This window comes from Somniosus microcephalus, chromosome 5, assembly GCF_052327205.1.
Source record: "Somniosus microcephalus isolate GS21.2 chromosome 5, FLI_Smic_1.0, whole genome shotgun sequence".
Lineage (NCBI taxonomy): Eukaryota > Metazoa > Chordata > Chondrichthyes > Squaliformes > Somniosidae > Somniosus > Somniosus microcephalus.
The window spans coordinates 281,821,447-281,836,996 of NC_140991.1; the positions used below are offsets into that span (position 1 = coordinate 281,821,447).

At 44.2% G+C, this 15,550-nt stretch overlaps 1 protein-coding gene across 4 annotated transcripts in view; it reads left to right on the plus strand.

The window, feature by feature from the left end:
- LOC147117766 (collagen alpha-6(VI) chain-like) overlaps nt 1–15,550 on the plus strand; it is a 235,349-nt gene that overhangs the window by 15,983 nt on the left and 203,816 nt on the right. For all 4 annotated transcript variants that reach the window (XM_085989028.1, XM_085989027.1, XM_085989025.1 and 1 more), the window contains 3 exons: nt 556–1,167; nt 6,395–7,015; nt 13,858–14,421. In XM_085989028.1, the coding sequence (XP_085845154.1) occupies nt 556–1,167; nt 6,395–7,015; nt 13,858–14,421 (1,797 nt within the window). The remainder of the gene's footprint in view (nt 1–555; nt 1,168–6,394; nt 7,016–13,857; nt 14,422–15,550) is intronic.

Sequence of the window (15,550 nt, forward strand, 5' to 3'; positions counted from 1 at the left end):
TACACACATTTTTGACAGATACTGTACAACTAGCTGCTGTGTAAAGCTCCATCTACTCTGTGCTTGCTATACAATCTGAAACTCAGAAGAATACCCAGTTACTGCACCAGTCTGAGGTTTCCCATTTCCTACACCAGTCATCCTGTTGACCTCTTGAGTGAGATTCCTAGGTTAGCATCAACTTAAGGATGTTTCTTTTGTTATGGCCTATTGGGTTGAATTTCCAAAATCATTTCATGTAGGGGCCTTGCCTCTAACAGACAGAGGAGACTTTCATTTTATTAGTCTGGGCTGTATTCAAAATGAAGTCCCATGTGGGAAAGGACAGTATGTTAAATCATCAAGCCAACTAGGTCTGGGCATAATATGTTTGTTTGGCAAACAAAATAAAAGTAGATTTTCCTGTTTTGGCACCTTTTCAATATAATCATTTCATTAAAGAAATGGTAGTGCAATATCTAGGTAATGCCATTCATTCATTAATAATATTAATGGTACTGTTAACAAGTGAAAGTTTTCTGTATATATTCATTCTTTGTTATTTTAAATTGGCAGCTGCTCAGTCTTTTTCTGACATTGTGTTTCTGGTCGATGGATCTCGAAATGTGGGACGAACAGGATTTCAGCATATAAAAAGTTTTATTTCAGAGATTGTCAATCAGCTAAATGTTGGAGCGAATATTTACAGAATTGGACTGTCTCAGTACAGTGGGGATTCCCGAACTGAATTCTTACTGAATGGATTTCAGACAAAAGAGGAGGTGATGAATTACTTACGGAGGAATTATGTCTTCAAGGGTGGAGCAGCGCTGAGAACAGGACGTGCCATTGAGTTTCTGCACAAAACATTCTTCACACAATCTGCTGGAAGCCGAAAGGATAAAGGCGTTCCTCAGATTGCAGTAATAATTACTTCTGCTGCATCACAAGATAATGTTGAAACGGCTGCCAAAGCTTTGAAAAGTGATGGTGTGAGAGTTATTGCCATTGGTATAGGGAGGTCAGCCCAAAGTGAGCTGGAAAAAATGGCCTTTGTTCAACACTATCCATTTGTGGTGCAGGTTGATGCCTTTAATGAACTTAAACAGTCTGCTAGTGATATGGCCACTGCAATCAAAACAATAACGCAAAAACACTTTGTGCTGGAAGAGCTCAAAGCACCAGCAGGTAATGGTTAATCTCCTCTTTCCTTCAGATCAGAAGTTGTTCTGGAAGTGGGAGGTAGCTGTCTTGGTTTGATTTAGTCTCATTGTGAAAAACATTATAATCCACTGAGATGGTGTTTTATTACAAAATGGTTCATTTGGAATGTTTCTTGAATGAAAACATCTTAATGGAGTGAAAACCCTGCCTTGATCACTTCCTGATTATTAATAATTTTTATTGTCAATTCATGTGACAACCACACCAATCCACTATATTTGTGGAAATGTGAAAAACGTTGGTAAGTCTAACCCATTTAATTGGGTTAGACTTCTAATAATGATTCAGTTTTAACCATTTGTATTCTTCTACTGCCTCCCCAAGTTGTGGTTAGGCAGTCAGCAAAACTGAGCAGTAAGTTTGAAGACACTGGGAACAGTTTTTGGACAGAAGTAAAAGGTCAACTTTTATGGTTTAGCAGAATTATCCTGACCAAGTGGTTGTTAAGATGACACTGGGAGCAAGACATACATTTCATTGATACCTAGGATGGATTTTGGGAAAAGAATCATTTATTCAAAAGGAGTGACTAATGGTATTGGATTTGGAGTTTGGAAGTTGGACTTGAACATGAAGGGGCTGAATTTCTATGGCTGTTCTGTTCGTTTCACTTTAATTTCAGCAGAAGATCTGCGGAATCCTTTGGAGAAACCGTTTACGTCATTTTTCTAAGGTTTCTGTGGATCTTCTGATGTTATGGTAGACAATCGGGAGAACCCCTGTGCAATTTCAACTCTGAAAATTTTAATATAGAGCCATTTAAACTGTAAAGAAATTAGGGTAAAATAACCAAGGGCAAAATGTATATGGAAGGCATGTGTTAGAGTTTTGGGTTTTTATTGGACCATCTTCTCCTTTAATCATCTAACAGCTGTTTCTATAAGTGGACACTGCCCCTCACTAAATCTAACACTTTCCTGCTTTGCTACCAAGCTCTCTTCAAAATATTACCATACACACCAGTGGTTTACAAACTAAAACAACCAAGATCTTTATTTACAATTAAATACTGATATAAAGCATAACAAGTCAGCAGGTAATAAATATACAACATATGTACACTTCTATGTTGTCACTGTCATCTTTGAGCCAGAAGGCTATTAGTTCAAGCCCCATTATCTGAATAGAACTCAATCATGCAGTACTGAGGGTGTGCTGCACTGCCACAGATACCATTTCTCTTAAATCACAATTCTATATTCCTGTTCCACTGGTTAAAAACTCTCATGACATTATTTGAAGAAAAGCCAGGAATTCTCCCTGTGTCCTGGCCATCATAACTCCCTCAACCAATATCAAAAACTAGATTAACTGGTTGTTTATCTCATTGCTATTTGTGGGATCTTGCTGTATATAAGCAGTACAGCCGTATCCTTGAGGCAGATACAGCATTCTGGAAACCATCTTGTTTACTGGAGCTGAAAGATTGTGTAACTTTGTACTGTATATTGATCTTAACTGTTTGGTGTTTTGGAAGTTCTGTCAACACACTTCTTGCCATATTTAGTACTCTGCAAAAGTTGTTTTGAATTGGGAACTTGGATTTCCCAATGGAAATCCCTCTGTTCCTATGATTTGAAGAGGATGAGGATATGAAAGAAGCAAGATTGGAGTGAGGCATTATGGAAGACATTGTTTTCCTACACGTAGATACCCACTCAATAGGGTTTACAGACCAATAAGTTCCAATTTAGATATTTTTTGCAAGCCATTACCTCAGAGGGCTGCACTCTCCTTCCACTTGCCAGAGGTAGCCGAGGTTATATGTCAGTTGCTGGCTGAAGACTTGCATTCCACTTCAACCTGGAGAACAGCATTGTCTGTAACAGTCAAAATCTCCACTATCATTCGTAGTGGTTTTCCTCCCCCAGTTACATTTCTCAAGTGCTGCTTATGTGGGACTTTTTCCTTTACGGGGACACAATGGGCTGGATTTTAAAGAGGAGGGCAGGTTAGGGGCAGGGGTGCTTCGAGGCGGTTGGGAAACCTGGGGGAAAAAAAAGAGCCTTACATTTAAATAGCGCCTTTCACGACCACCGGAAGTTTCAAAGCACTTTACAGCCAATGAAGTACTTTTGAAGTGTAGTGACTTGTTGTAATGTGGTACACATGGCAGTCAATTTGCGCTCAGCAAGCTCCCACAAACAGCAATGTGATAATGACCAGATAAACTGTTTTTGTTATGTTGATTGAGGGATAAATATTGGCCAGGACACTGGGGATAACTCTTCTTCGAAATAGTGCCATGGAATCATTTACATCCACCTGAGAAAGCAGACGGGGCCTCGGTTTAACATCTCATCCGAAAGACGGCACCTCCGAAAGTGCAGCGCTCCCTCAGCACTGCACTGGAGTGTCAGCCTAGATTTATGTGCTAAAGTCCCTGAAGTGGGACTTGAACCCACAACCTTCTGACTCAGAGGCAAGTGTACTACCAACTGAGCCACAGCTGACACATGGGAGGCCAGGTTTCCCGCAGGCCCTGCCGACTTTAACGGCAGGATCTGATTTGCATGCGAGACCTTGGTTGCCCGACCTCAGCCAGCCAGATTGAGAGGCTGGCTGGCTGCGGGTGGGTAGGCCGCACTGAGGAGGGAGCAAGGGATCGGGCCAAGCCGGGCCATTAAAAGGATCAGGGTGGGGGTGGGGGTAGGGGTAGGGGGGTATCCGGCAGACGATCAGGGTGGGGTGGGGTAGTGGCGGAAAGAGGATCGGGGCCAGATGATCGGGGTGGTGAAGGGAAGATTGTGGCCGGCCACCGAAGGATTGTGGCCGGCCACCGAAGGATCGTGGCCGGCCTCAGCATCATCAGTTTTGAGCGGGGGGGGCGGGGGCGGTGGTAAGTTGGGACCCTGTATCCGGGAGGGAGGTATAAAGGCACTTACCTCCTGGATGCTGCAGTCCATGCCTTGCTGTAACTGCTGGGTTTTATAAATTGTATAAAACCTGTCCACAGGCAGTTAAAAACAAAATGGAGTTTAAAAAAGAGGCTTCCAGCCTAATTATAATATTTAAATTGACGTCCTACCTCCTGGGAGCGGGTTGGCTGCTCATCCCCAATGTGCTTCCGTCCCGCCTCCGTTAAAACCAGAAGTGGGCAGGTTGGAGGCGGGCTCAGGTCGGAAATTCGATTTTTAACAATTTAACTACCCCCACGCTACAATCCAACCTGTTTTTAGGATAAAATTCCCCCCAAATGTTAAAGGAATGTGAGTGGCATGGTCATTCGCCAACAACCCCACCTCCCCCCCCCACCCCCACCCGCAATGAGTGCATGCATTCCATGATTATAAGACCTGCAGGTGTATTGTTCCTTGAAATCAACTGTCCTTCCAAACTAACAGAACCCTTTGAAGTAGACAGTGTGAGTTCACAGAATGGTTGTGAGCTAACATTATGCGTCACTATCCCCAGAGGTTCCCCTTTGCATAAGTCCGTTTCCCTCACATCCAGGTGATGACACTTAAAGAGCAGGAGAGGTAAAGAAGTGGACAGGGGACAGGAGGGGATTGGTAAATGAGAGGTGGAGAGCGTAAGAGGAGGGAAGAGAGAACAGCAGAGAGGGAAAGAGAGGAATGGTGAAAGGAGAGAAGAAGGGAGGGTGAAGAGGACAGGGCAGAGAGTAGAAAGGAGAGGCAGGGAGGGAGAGGGAGAGGAAGAGGTTGGGGAGGTTAAGGGAAAGAAGGAGAGGGAAAGGAAAGAAAGAAAGGGAAGGGGAGAAAAGAGCTGGGGAATAGAGGTCTGGGAGGATGAGGTAGAGAGGGAGAAAGTGGGAGAGGGAGTGAGAGGAGAGAATGAAAGACGAGGAGTGAGAGGTGGAGAAGATGATTGAGGGGAGAGGAAGGGAAGGTTAAGGGGAGAGAGGAAAGCGGAAAAGGGAAGCAAAGAAGAGAGGAGATGAAGGGGAGAGGGAAAGAAAAATGGAGAAAAGAGGGGCAGGGAGAAAAGGAGGAAAAGCAGATGGGGAGGGGATTGAATGGAGTGAATGGAAGATAAGAGGAGGTAGACAATATGGGGGTTGGGAGGTGGAGAGAGGACTGGTGAAAGAAAGAGTGGAGGAAAGGGGGACGTGTTGGAGAAGAATGGATGTGGATGGAGATACCAAGAATGGTGACCTTGCTCAGTAGGGAAGGAGATCAGGACCTAAAATGTTGGTCATAGGTGGGGTGGAGAGCAATATAGGAGCAGAGTGGCGGGCAAGGATTGAAATGCTGTACATTGGGGGCGGAACAGCTGCTCAGCGTGGCAGATGTTGAGCTGCTACGTGGTGGGTGAGTATGCAAAAATGTTGGTCTTGAGTGGGTTGACAAGGGCTGAAACGCTGTGCATGGAGGATAGGGGTGAAAAGTTACTCAGAATTATGGGGGTGTGGGAGGGTGGTGCTGAGATGTTGCCCAGTGCAGGGAGGGCGAAATATTGCTGAGTATTAGAGGGAATAGCAAAATTCTTGTCAGTGTGGAGAAGGTGGGTGCAATGCTAGTATTGCTATATAAAGTTAGAATTAAAATTTCAACTTATGGGGTGGGAGGGGAATGGGGGCCAACAATGCTGCTCAGAGTGGGGGAGGTAAGTTTCAGTAGAGGCTTGGTCGGGAGTGGGTAAGAGTGGCTGAAATGCTGCTCAGTGAAGGGATTGTTGAAGTGCTGCTTGGTGGGGGGGAAATTGTTGGAGGCTGGGTACAGGTGTGAATTACTAATGAGTGGAGGGGGAGAAGTGATCTGTGCAGGTTAGTGTGGGTTATTCTTACAGGAGTGCTGATTTCCCACCCTCTCACAATCCGTGAGCTGCAGCTGGATGCCCATTTGGCACCTGAAGTTCGCTGGTGGAATTTAAAAGAGGCCTGAACCAAATGTCCTTCAGGCCTCCTGATGTCAGCATCAGGCAGGCAGCGTGGCTGGTCCACCAATTTGTGCCCGTTTTAGGCAGAAATTGAAGATTACGCCCCCCCCTTACATCCAGGCGCAGGAAAAGAAACACGAGCTCGGTATTCTTTTAATTACTGACTACATAGAAACATAGAAGATAGGAGCAGGAGTAGGCCATTCGGCCTCTCGAGCCTGTTCCACCATTTAATGAGATCATGACTGATCATCCAAATTCAGTACCCTGTCCCTCCCTGCTTTCTCCCCATATCCGGCCTTTTGGAAAGTGCCACACAGTGCATTTACAATGTTTTCTTGTTTATTTTCAGTGTGCCAGTCTGCTTCAGTTGCTGATATTGTTTTCCTTGTTGACGAATCAAGCAGCATTGGAAGAATAAACTTTCAACTGATCCGTAATTTTCTGCAAAATTTTATCAAGGCACTTGATATTGGTTCTGAAAAAGTGCAAGTTGGTTTGGTTCAGTACGGCACTGTCCCGACTGCAGAGTTTTACCTCATGACATTTCGGAACAAGGATGACATTCTCCAACACATTATAAATACACCTTACAGGGGAGGAGCGGCAAATACAGGAATTGCTATTGACTTTATAAAAAGGAATTACTTTGAACCAGGAGCTGGCAGTAGGAACAAACAAGGAATTCCTCAAATTGTGATTGTGATCACTGATGGAAACTCCAACGATGATGTCAAAAAGTCAGCTGCTGCCCTTCGACGTATGGGTGTTACTGTGTACGCCTTGGGAACGAAAAATGCTGCTTACAAAGAGCTTGCGATTATTGCCTCGTATCCTCCAGAAACTTTTGTTTCAAGTATAGAACATTTTAAAGATTTAAAAACTATTGAAAGAATTATCCAGAAGAAAATTTGTGTTGAGATTGTCCATAAGACCTCAGTAAGACCTGTACAAAATGAACAACTTCAACAAGGTGAGAAGTGTAAATTTCTGAATTCTTAATGTAGAGATTTTAGGTGGAGAAACATCTTTTTAATTGACTTCCAAAAGGATTTAGAGAAAGTTATACAAGAAAGCCCAGGAGCTAAACACAAATCTGCGAGGAATCAGGATAAATCTAAGGCATGAATAAGAAACTGGACTAAGAGTAGAAAACAATGGGGGTGAATTACTGCAGGGATTGTCCCTATGGTCGACAGTAACTGAGAGCTGCGATACCCAAGAAAAATGGCCTAAACAGTGTTTATTTTTCTGGGGTTTCTGCAACTCTTCTGCCAAAGTTACGGTGAGTGATCGGGAGAAGGCCTTTGGATATTCATTCCAATGACTACTTGTTAGAGAACTTATGTTGTTGGAGAGGGGTGGCCAAGGACTCACTGTTCGGACTACTGCTGTTCCTAAATTACATAAATGAGCTGGATTCAGAAACTCAACGCAGAGTATTCAAATTTGCAGATGATCCCAAATTAGCAGGGGCAGTGGAATTGGAGGGGGGCAGGGGATCATAGAATCATAGAAATTTACAGCACAGAAGGAGGCCCTTCCGCCCATTTTGTCCATGCCAGCCGACAAAGAGCTATTCAGCCTAATCCCACTTTCCAGCACTTGGTCCGTATCCTTGTAGGTTACGGCACTTCAAGTGCATATCCAAGTACTTTTTAAATGTGATGAGGATTTCTGCCTCTACCACCCTTTCAGGCAGTGAGTTCCAGACCCCCACCACACTCTGGATGAAAACATTTCTCCTCAAACTCCCTCTAAACCTCCTGCCAAATACTTTAAATCTATGACCCCTGGTTATTGACCCCTCTGCTAAGGGAAATAGATCCTTCCTATCCACTCTATCTAGGCCCCTCATAATTTTATGTACCTCAATTAGGTCTCCACTCAGCCTCCTTTGTTCCAAAGAAAACAACCCCAGCCTATCCAATCTTTCCTCATAGCTAAAATTCCCCAGCCCAGGCAACATCCTCTTAAATCTCCTCTGCACTCTCTCTAGTGCAATCACATCCTTCCTGTAATGTGGTGACCAGAACTGCATGCAGTATTCTAGCTGCAGCCTAACTAGTGTTTTATACAGTTCAAGCATAACCTCCCTGCTCTTATATTCTATGCCGCAGTTAATAAAGGCAAGCATCCCGTCTGCCTTCTTAACCACCTTACCTACCTGTCCTGCTACCTTCAGGGATCTGCGGACATGCACTCCAAGGTCCTGCTGATTCTCTGCACTTCTCAGTGTCCTGCCATTTAATGGCCCAGAAATTCGGGTCCCCACGGGTGAGTACGTGCTGTGTACTCACCCGTAGGACCAACGAAAGTGCCGGTTTCGCACATGCACTGCACGTGTGCTGGAAACCGGAACTTCCGTTCTCTTGAAGGAAGGGGTTCGAAGATCAAACGCGTGCGCCGGAGAGGCAGCGCATAGACCTGGAACTTCCGCTTTTTGCACAGGTTTTTCAGTGCGGGTAAGTCCCTAGCAGCTGCGCGTGGAAAAAACAGGTGCAAGGCCTGCTTTTAACAAGGTAAGAGGTGAAGTAAGTAAAGTTAAAACATTTTTTCCACAGGTTTATCATTTTAAAATACTTTAAAGAAAGGTAAGTTTATTTTTAGCCCCAATGCTGCAGAACACTCACAGCACAACTGTCAAAATGAATGTGGACATGGTCCCTTTAAGGAACATAAGAACATAAGAAATAGGAGCAGGAGTAGGCCAATCGACCCCTCGAGCCTGCTCCGCCATTCAATAAGATCATGGCTGATCTGATCCTAACCGCCAATCCACTATCACAGAACCATCTCCTGAATCTAACAGAATTAGACACATGAAATAGGAGCAGGATCAGGCTACACGGCCCCTGGGCCCGCTCCGCTACCCACAGGGCCATGACCGATCCGAACCTAGACTCATGTCCAAATTCCTGCCCGCTCCCCGTAACCCTTAATTCCCTTTACTTCTAGGAAACTGTCTATTTCTGTTTTAAATTTATGTAATGATGTAGCTTCTACAGCTTTTTGGGGCAGCATATTCCATGGACCTACCACCCTCTGAGTGAAGTAGTTCCTCATCTCAGTTTTGAAAGAGCAGCCCCTTATTCTAAGACTATGCCCCCTAGTTCTAGTTTCACCCATCATCGGGAACATCCTCCCCGCATCCACCCGATCCAACCCCTTCACAATCTTATATGTTTCAATAAGATCGCCTCTCATTCTTCTGAACTCCAATGAGTAGAGTCCCAATCTACTCAACCTCTCCTCATATGTCCATCCCCTCATCCCCGGGATTAACCGAGTGAACCTTCTTTGTACTGACTCGAGAGCAAGTATGTCCTTTCTTAAGTATGGACACCAAAACTGTACGCAGTATTCCAGGTGCGGTCTCACCAATATCTTGTACAACTGAAGCAATACCTCCCTATTTTTATATTCTATCCCCTTAGCAATGAAAGCCAACATTCCATTGGCCTTCTTAATCACTTGCTGCACCTGCATACTAACCTTTTGAGTTTCGTGCACCAGGACCCCCAGATCCCTTTGTACTTCAGTACTTTCCAGTTTCTTGCCATTAAGATAATAACTTGCTCTACGATTTTTCCTGCCAAAGTGCATAAACTCACACTTTCCAGTATTGTATTCCATCTGCCAAATCTCTGCCCACTTACTTAGCCTGTCTATGTCCCCTTGCAGGCTTTTTATGTCCTCCTCACTCGCTACTTTCCCTCCCAGCTTAGTATCATCTGCAAACTTTGATATGTTACACTCGGTCCCCTCCTCCAAATCGTTAATATAGATTGTAAAGAGTTGGGGACCCAGCACTGACCCCTGCGGAACACCACTAGTTACTGATTGCCAGTCTGAGAATGAACCATTTATCCCAACTCTCTGCCTTCTGTTAGATAGCCAATCCTCTATCCATGCCAGAATATTACCCCCAATCCCGTGATTTTTTATCTTAAGCAATAATCTTTTGTGTGGCACCTTGTCAAATGCCTTTTGGAAGTCTAAATACACTACATCCACTGGTTCCCCTTTATCCACCCTATATGTTACTTCCTCAAAGAACTCCAGCAAATTTGTCAAACATGACTTCCCCTTCATAAAACCATGCTGACTTTGTCCTATTAAATTATGATTATCCAAATGTCCTGTTACTATCTCCTTAATAATGGACTCCAAAATTTTACCTACCACAGATGTTAGGCTAACCGGTCTATAGTTTCCAGCCTTCTGTCTACTGCCCTTTTAAAATAAGGGTGTTACATTAGCAGTTTTCCAGTCTGCCGGGACCTTTGCCGAGTCCAGGGAGTTTTGGAAAATTATTACCAATGCATCCACAATCCCTACCGCCACTTCCATCAAGACCCTAGGATGTAAGCCATCAGGTCCAGGTGATTTATCCGCCTTGAGTCCCATTATTTTACCGAGTACCACTTCCTTAGTGATTTTGATCGTGTTTAGCTCCTCCCCCCCTATAGCCCCCTGTTTGTCCAGTGTTGGGATATTCTTAGTGTCTTCTACTGTAAAGACTGATATAAAATATTCATTCAGTGTTTTTGCCATCTCCATATTTCCCACCATTAATTTCCCGGTCTCATCCTCTAAGGGACCAACATTTACCTTAGCCACCCTTTTTCTTTTTATATAACTATAAAAACTCTTACTATCTGTTTTTATATTTTTTGCTAATTTACTTTCATAATCTACCTTCCCTTTCTTAATCAATCTTTTTGTTATTTTTTGCTGTCTTTTAAAGTTTTCCCAATCCTCTATCCTCCCACTAGATTTGGCTACCTTATATGCCCTTGTTTTTAGTCGAATACTATCCTTAATTTCTTTACTTAGCCACGGATGGCTGTCTTTTCTTTTACACCCTTTTCTTCTCAGTGGAATATATTTTTTTTGGAAGTTGTGAAATAACTCCTTAAATGTACACCACTGATCATGTATCATCTTACCCTTTAATCTATTTTCCCAATCCACTCTACTCAATTCCGCTCTCATACCTTCATAGTCTCCTTTATTCAAGCTTAGCACGCTTGTTTGAGATCCAACCTTCTCACCCTCTAATTGAATATGGAATTCAACCATGTTATGGTCACTCATTCCAAGGGGATCCTTTACTAGGACATTTTTAATTAATCCTGTCTCGTTACACAGGACCAGATCTAAGGTTGCTTGCCCCCTGGTTGGTTCAGTTACATACTGCTCAAGAAACCCATCCCTAATGCACTCAATGAACTCATCCTCAAGGCAGCCCTGCCCAATTTGATTTGTCCAATTAATATGATAGTTAAAATCCCCCATAATTATAGATGTTCCCTTATTACAAGCCTCAACTAGTTCCTGATTGATACTCCGTCCAACAGAGTTGCCACTGTTCGGAGGCCTATAGACTACGCCCACTAGTGTTTTTTTCCCCTTATTATTCCTTACCTCCACCCAAACTGTTTCATTATCCTGATCTTTTGACCCAATATCATTTCTCTGTATTACAGTGATTCCTTCCTTTATTAACATAGCCACCCCACCTCCCCTTCCTTCCTGCCTGTCCTTCCTGATCGTTAAATAACCTGGTATGTTTAATTCCCAGGCATTGTCACCCTGCAGCCATGTTTCTGTAATGGCCACAAGATCATACCCATATGTAGTTATTTGTGCCATTAACTCGTCTATTTTATTACGAATGCTACGTGCATTCAGATAGAGAACTTTCAAAGATGTTTTGTGACACTTAGTTCCTGCTTTTGCCCTTTTTATTACTTTACCTTTTACTCCATACCTTCTGCCCCTTCCTGACACGCTCTGGTTTTTAATTTCCCCACTGCTACCTAAGTCTATGACCTTCTCTGTTGTCATTTTTATTATTTGCTCTCTAGGAACCTCCCCCCCACTAGTTAGTTTAAAGCCCTCTCTACAGCCCTAGTTATATGATCCGCCAGGACTCTAGTCCCAGCACTGGCCAAGTGAAGCCCGTCCCGACAGAACAGCTCCCTCCTGCCCCAGTACTGGTGCCAGTGTCCCAGGAAGCAAAACCCATTTCTCCCACACCAGTCTTTGAGCCACGCATTTAACTCTCTAATTTTATTTGTCCTAGCCAAATTCGCTCGTGGCTCAGGTAATAATCCAGAGATTATTACCCTTGTGGTTCTGCTTTTTAATTTGGCCCCTAGCTGCTCAAACTCCCTCAGCAGAACCTCCTTCCTTGTCCTATCTATGTCGTTGGCACCAACATGGACCACGACAACTGGATCCTCCCCCTCCCACTCCAAGTTTCTCTCCAGTCCAGAGGAGATGTCCTTAACCCTGGCACCGGGCAGGCAACACAGCCTTCGGGACTCTCGCTCTCGGCTGCAAAGAACTCTATCTATCCCCCTAACGATCCCCTACCACTACAACATTTCTTTTAACTCCCCCCACTCGAATGGCCCCCCGCTCCACGGTGCTGTGGCCAGGTTGCTCATCCTCCCCGCAGTCCCTGTTCCCATCCTCACAGGGAGTAAGAGACTCGAACCTGTTGGACAAGTGCAAGGGCTGCGGTTCCTCCAACACTACCTCCTGGATCCCCGTACCTGCCTCACTTCTAGTCACACCATCCTGACCCTGGCCACGGACTACATCTGAACTAATTAATCTAATTGGTGTGAATACCTCGTGATACACAGAGTCCAGGTAACTCTCCCCCTCCCTGATGTGTCTCAGTGCTTGAAGCTCGGACTCCAGCTCTTCAACACGGAGCCGGAATTCCTCGAGCAGCCAACACTTACTGCAAATGTGATCACCGTGAGCATCAATGGTGTCCACCAGCTCCCACATATTGCAGCAGCAACACATCACCTGATCTCCCATTCTATGTAATTAATTATAAAACCGGCTGATGATGCGTAATCAAATGATGTCATCAGACCCGCTTCCTTTTAATTGGCTGGGAACCTTGCAGGGTGGACTTAACAATCCCAATCAATGGCAAATTCTTCTCGGAGCGGGATGAAGCCGGGAGCGGGGTCGCAACCCACCATCTACCTTGGTTGCACTGAGCCCGCGGTGATAGAAGCCACAATTAACAGAATTAGAATGACTGGAGGAGGGCAATCAGCAGCGGGTGAAGCATTGACATATATGAAGAAGCTCTTTAATGAAGCATGTAAAAATTGGGTGCCGCACTTCCTGATCACCATCACAGATGGAAAGTTACTGGACGATGTTTCGAGACTTACTGCAGAATTATGGCAAAGGGGAGTAGATGTCTATGCACTTGCTTAAAATCTGTTGCATCTCAAACTTTTTCCAGTTCTGATGAAAGGTCATCGACCTGAAACGTTAACTCTGTTTCTCTCTTCACGGATGCTGCCTGATCTGCTGAGTATTTCCAGCATTTTTAGTTTTTATTAAATATTGTATATTGGGATAGGTGACACACAAACTTCATGAATGATGTTGAAGTAGCGATGAGTGAAGCTGAAAAAAGCCTAAGAGACTTGGACTGGATGCTCAATATGTCCAACCACGCAGTTCAACAAAGGCAATAGAATGTTTAACTACTTAGTCAAAACAGTAAAATATAAGCCAGAGATAGTTGCAGTCAAAGCTAATAGTACTCTGGTCAGATCATGCCTTGAATAAGGTGTTCAGTTCTGGTCACTGAGACACATGGGAGACTTTCATGCACTGGAGGCATTGCAGAGAAGGGATAATCCCTGTGCTATGAGGAAAGATTGGAGAAATTTAGAAATGAGATGTCCAAGAGGTGACCATGTAGAGATATGTTAAAATACTCGGTCATGTTTCGGTACCTGAAGTCAGGTTGTTTTGTCTTTTCAGGCTGCATTGATACTGAAGAAGCTGATATCTTCTTCCTGATTGATGGATCAGGTGATTTACAATCTGAGGATATCAAAGACATGAAAGATTTCATGCGAGATATAGTACGCACATTCCGTATTGGCAGAGACAAAGTTCGGATAGGTGTTGTCCAATATGGAAATACTGCACAGACTGAATTTGACATCTCTCAATATACAACTAAAAAGGAGATGGAAGCTGCAATTAACAGAATTAGATTGGTTGGAGGAGGGCAGTCAATGGCGGGTCAAGCATTGACATATATGAAGAATCTCTTTAATGAAGCAGATAAAAGTCGTAAAAATCGGGTGCGGCGCTTTCTGATTACCATCACAGATGGAAAGTCACAGGACGATGTTTCGATACCTGCTGCAGAATTAAGACAAAGGGGAATAGATGTTTATGCTGTTGGTGTGGGAAAAGCTGAACGCTCTGAACTTCTACAGATCGGAGGAGCAATAGAAAGGATTTTTCACACTGAAAACTATGACGCTTTGACAGAAATAAAACATAAAGTTATACGGGATATGTGTTCAAAAGAAGGTAAGCCGTTCTCTGTTTTTGTTGAAATGATCAAACACGGGACGTTTTCTGTCTTAGTACTCTATATAGAGGGCACTGGGCACCGAAGGATTGATTTTCCTGGTTCACTATACCCGAGGAGAAGTGCATCTAAAGTGCACTGCTTCTGTCTAGGACCAAGGGCAGTGGGATTTCCAGTCCTGGGCCACTAACACAGTTGCGGGGAAAGCCCTAGTATAAGCCACCACTTCCTGGCAGGGCCTAGAGAGCAGAAGAGACAGGATGGAGATGAGCTGCCATAATGTATTATTACACCTAAATGTCTGGGGAAGAGGGGAAGTTTAAACAAAGAAGTCACCATCCTGGGACTCCACAGACCCTCCACATGGTGGGAGGTTGGCTGGCCACAGCAGCATGTTTCTCTGGGTGCTCTTGCACAGTGACAGATGGGGAATGTTGATTTGGAAAATGTGGTGTAAAGCTAGGAACATCTTCTCCTGTCTCTTTTGCATCTCAGTGGCTACTGCAGACACAAGTCTAGGTCCGTTCTCTTCCCTGCCCCCGTCCCAGCGAAGCCTTGCAAATCCTGGGGCAACAGAAAAGGGGCAGTAACCTGGTGAAACAGAACTTTATCACTTTTTCTTGATGCTTGCACCCAGAGAAATGGATGTTCCTTGTAGGCAAGAGTCATGAAAATTGGTGCTAGAGTTAAGACTGCTGGCTTCATCAACTCAAATTTTATTTGTAGAGTTCTCCTCATGTAAAATAAATGTCTTAGAATGCTTAAGAAGGATAAAAATGGTGGATTGATCAGGAAAAGGGATGAAAGGTATGATCAAAGAGAACAGTTATTAGAAGGCTTTTGAGGATGAGAAACGAGGCAAAGGGTTTTGGGAGGGATGTTCAGAGAGCAGGGTTGGGTTCACTGAAGGATTGGCCTCCAATGGCAGAGCAGAGGGAGTGGGATACTCCAGGAGCACTTGCTAACCTTTTACTGGGGGCCATCTTGCTGTGTAATAATGCTGGCTGAGAAGGACTTTAGGAAGAAATATTGCGATTTGACAGCAAGGTAAGGTAGAAATGGAATCACAATTGCTACAGCTGTTAGGTACATTTTCCGAGATCTCACTGGCCGGCAGTGGCAATCGGT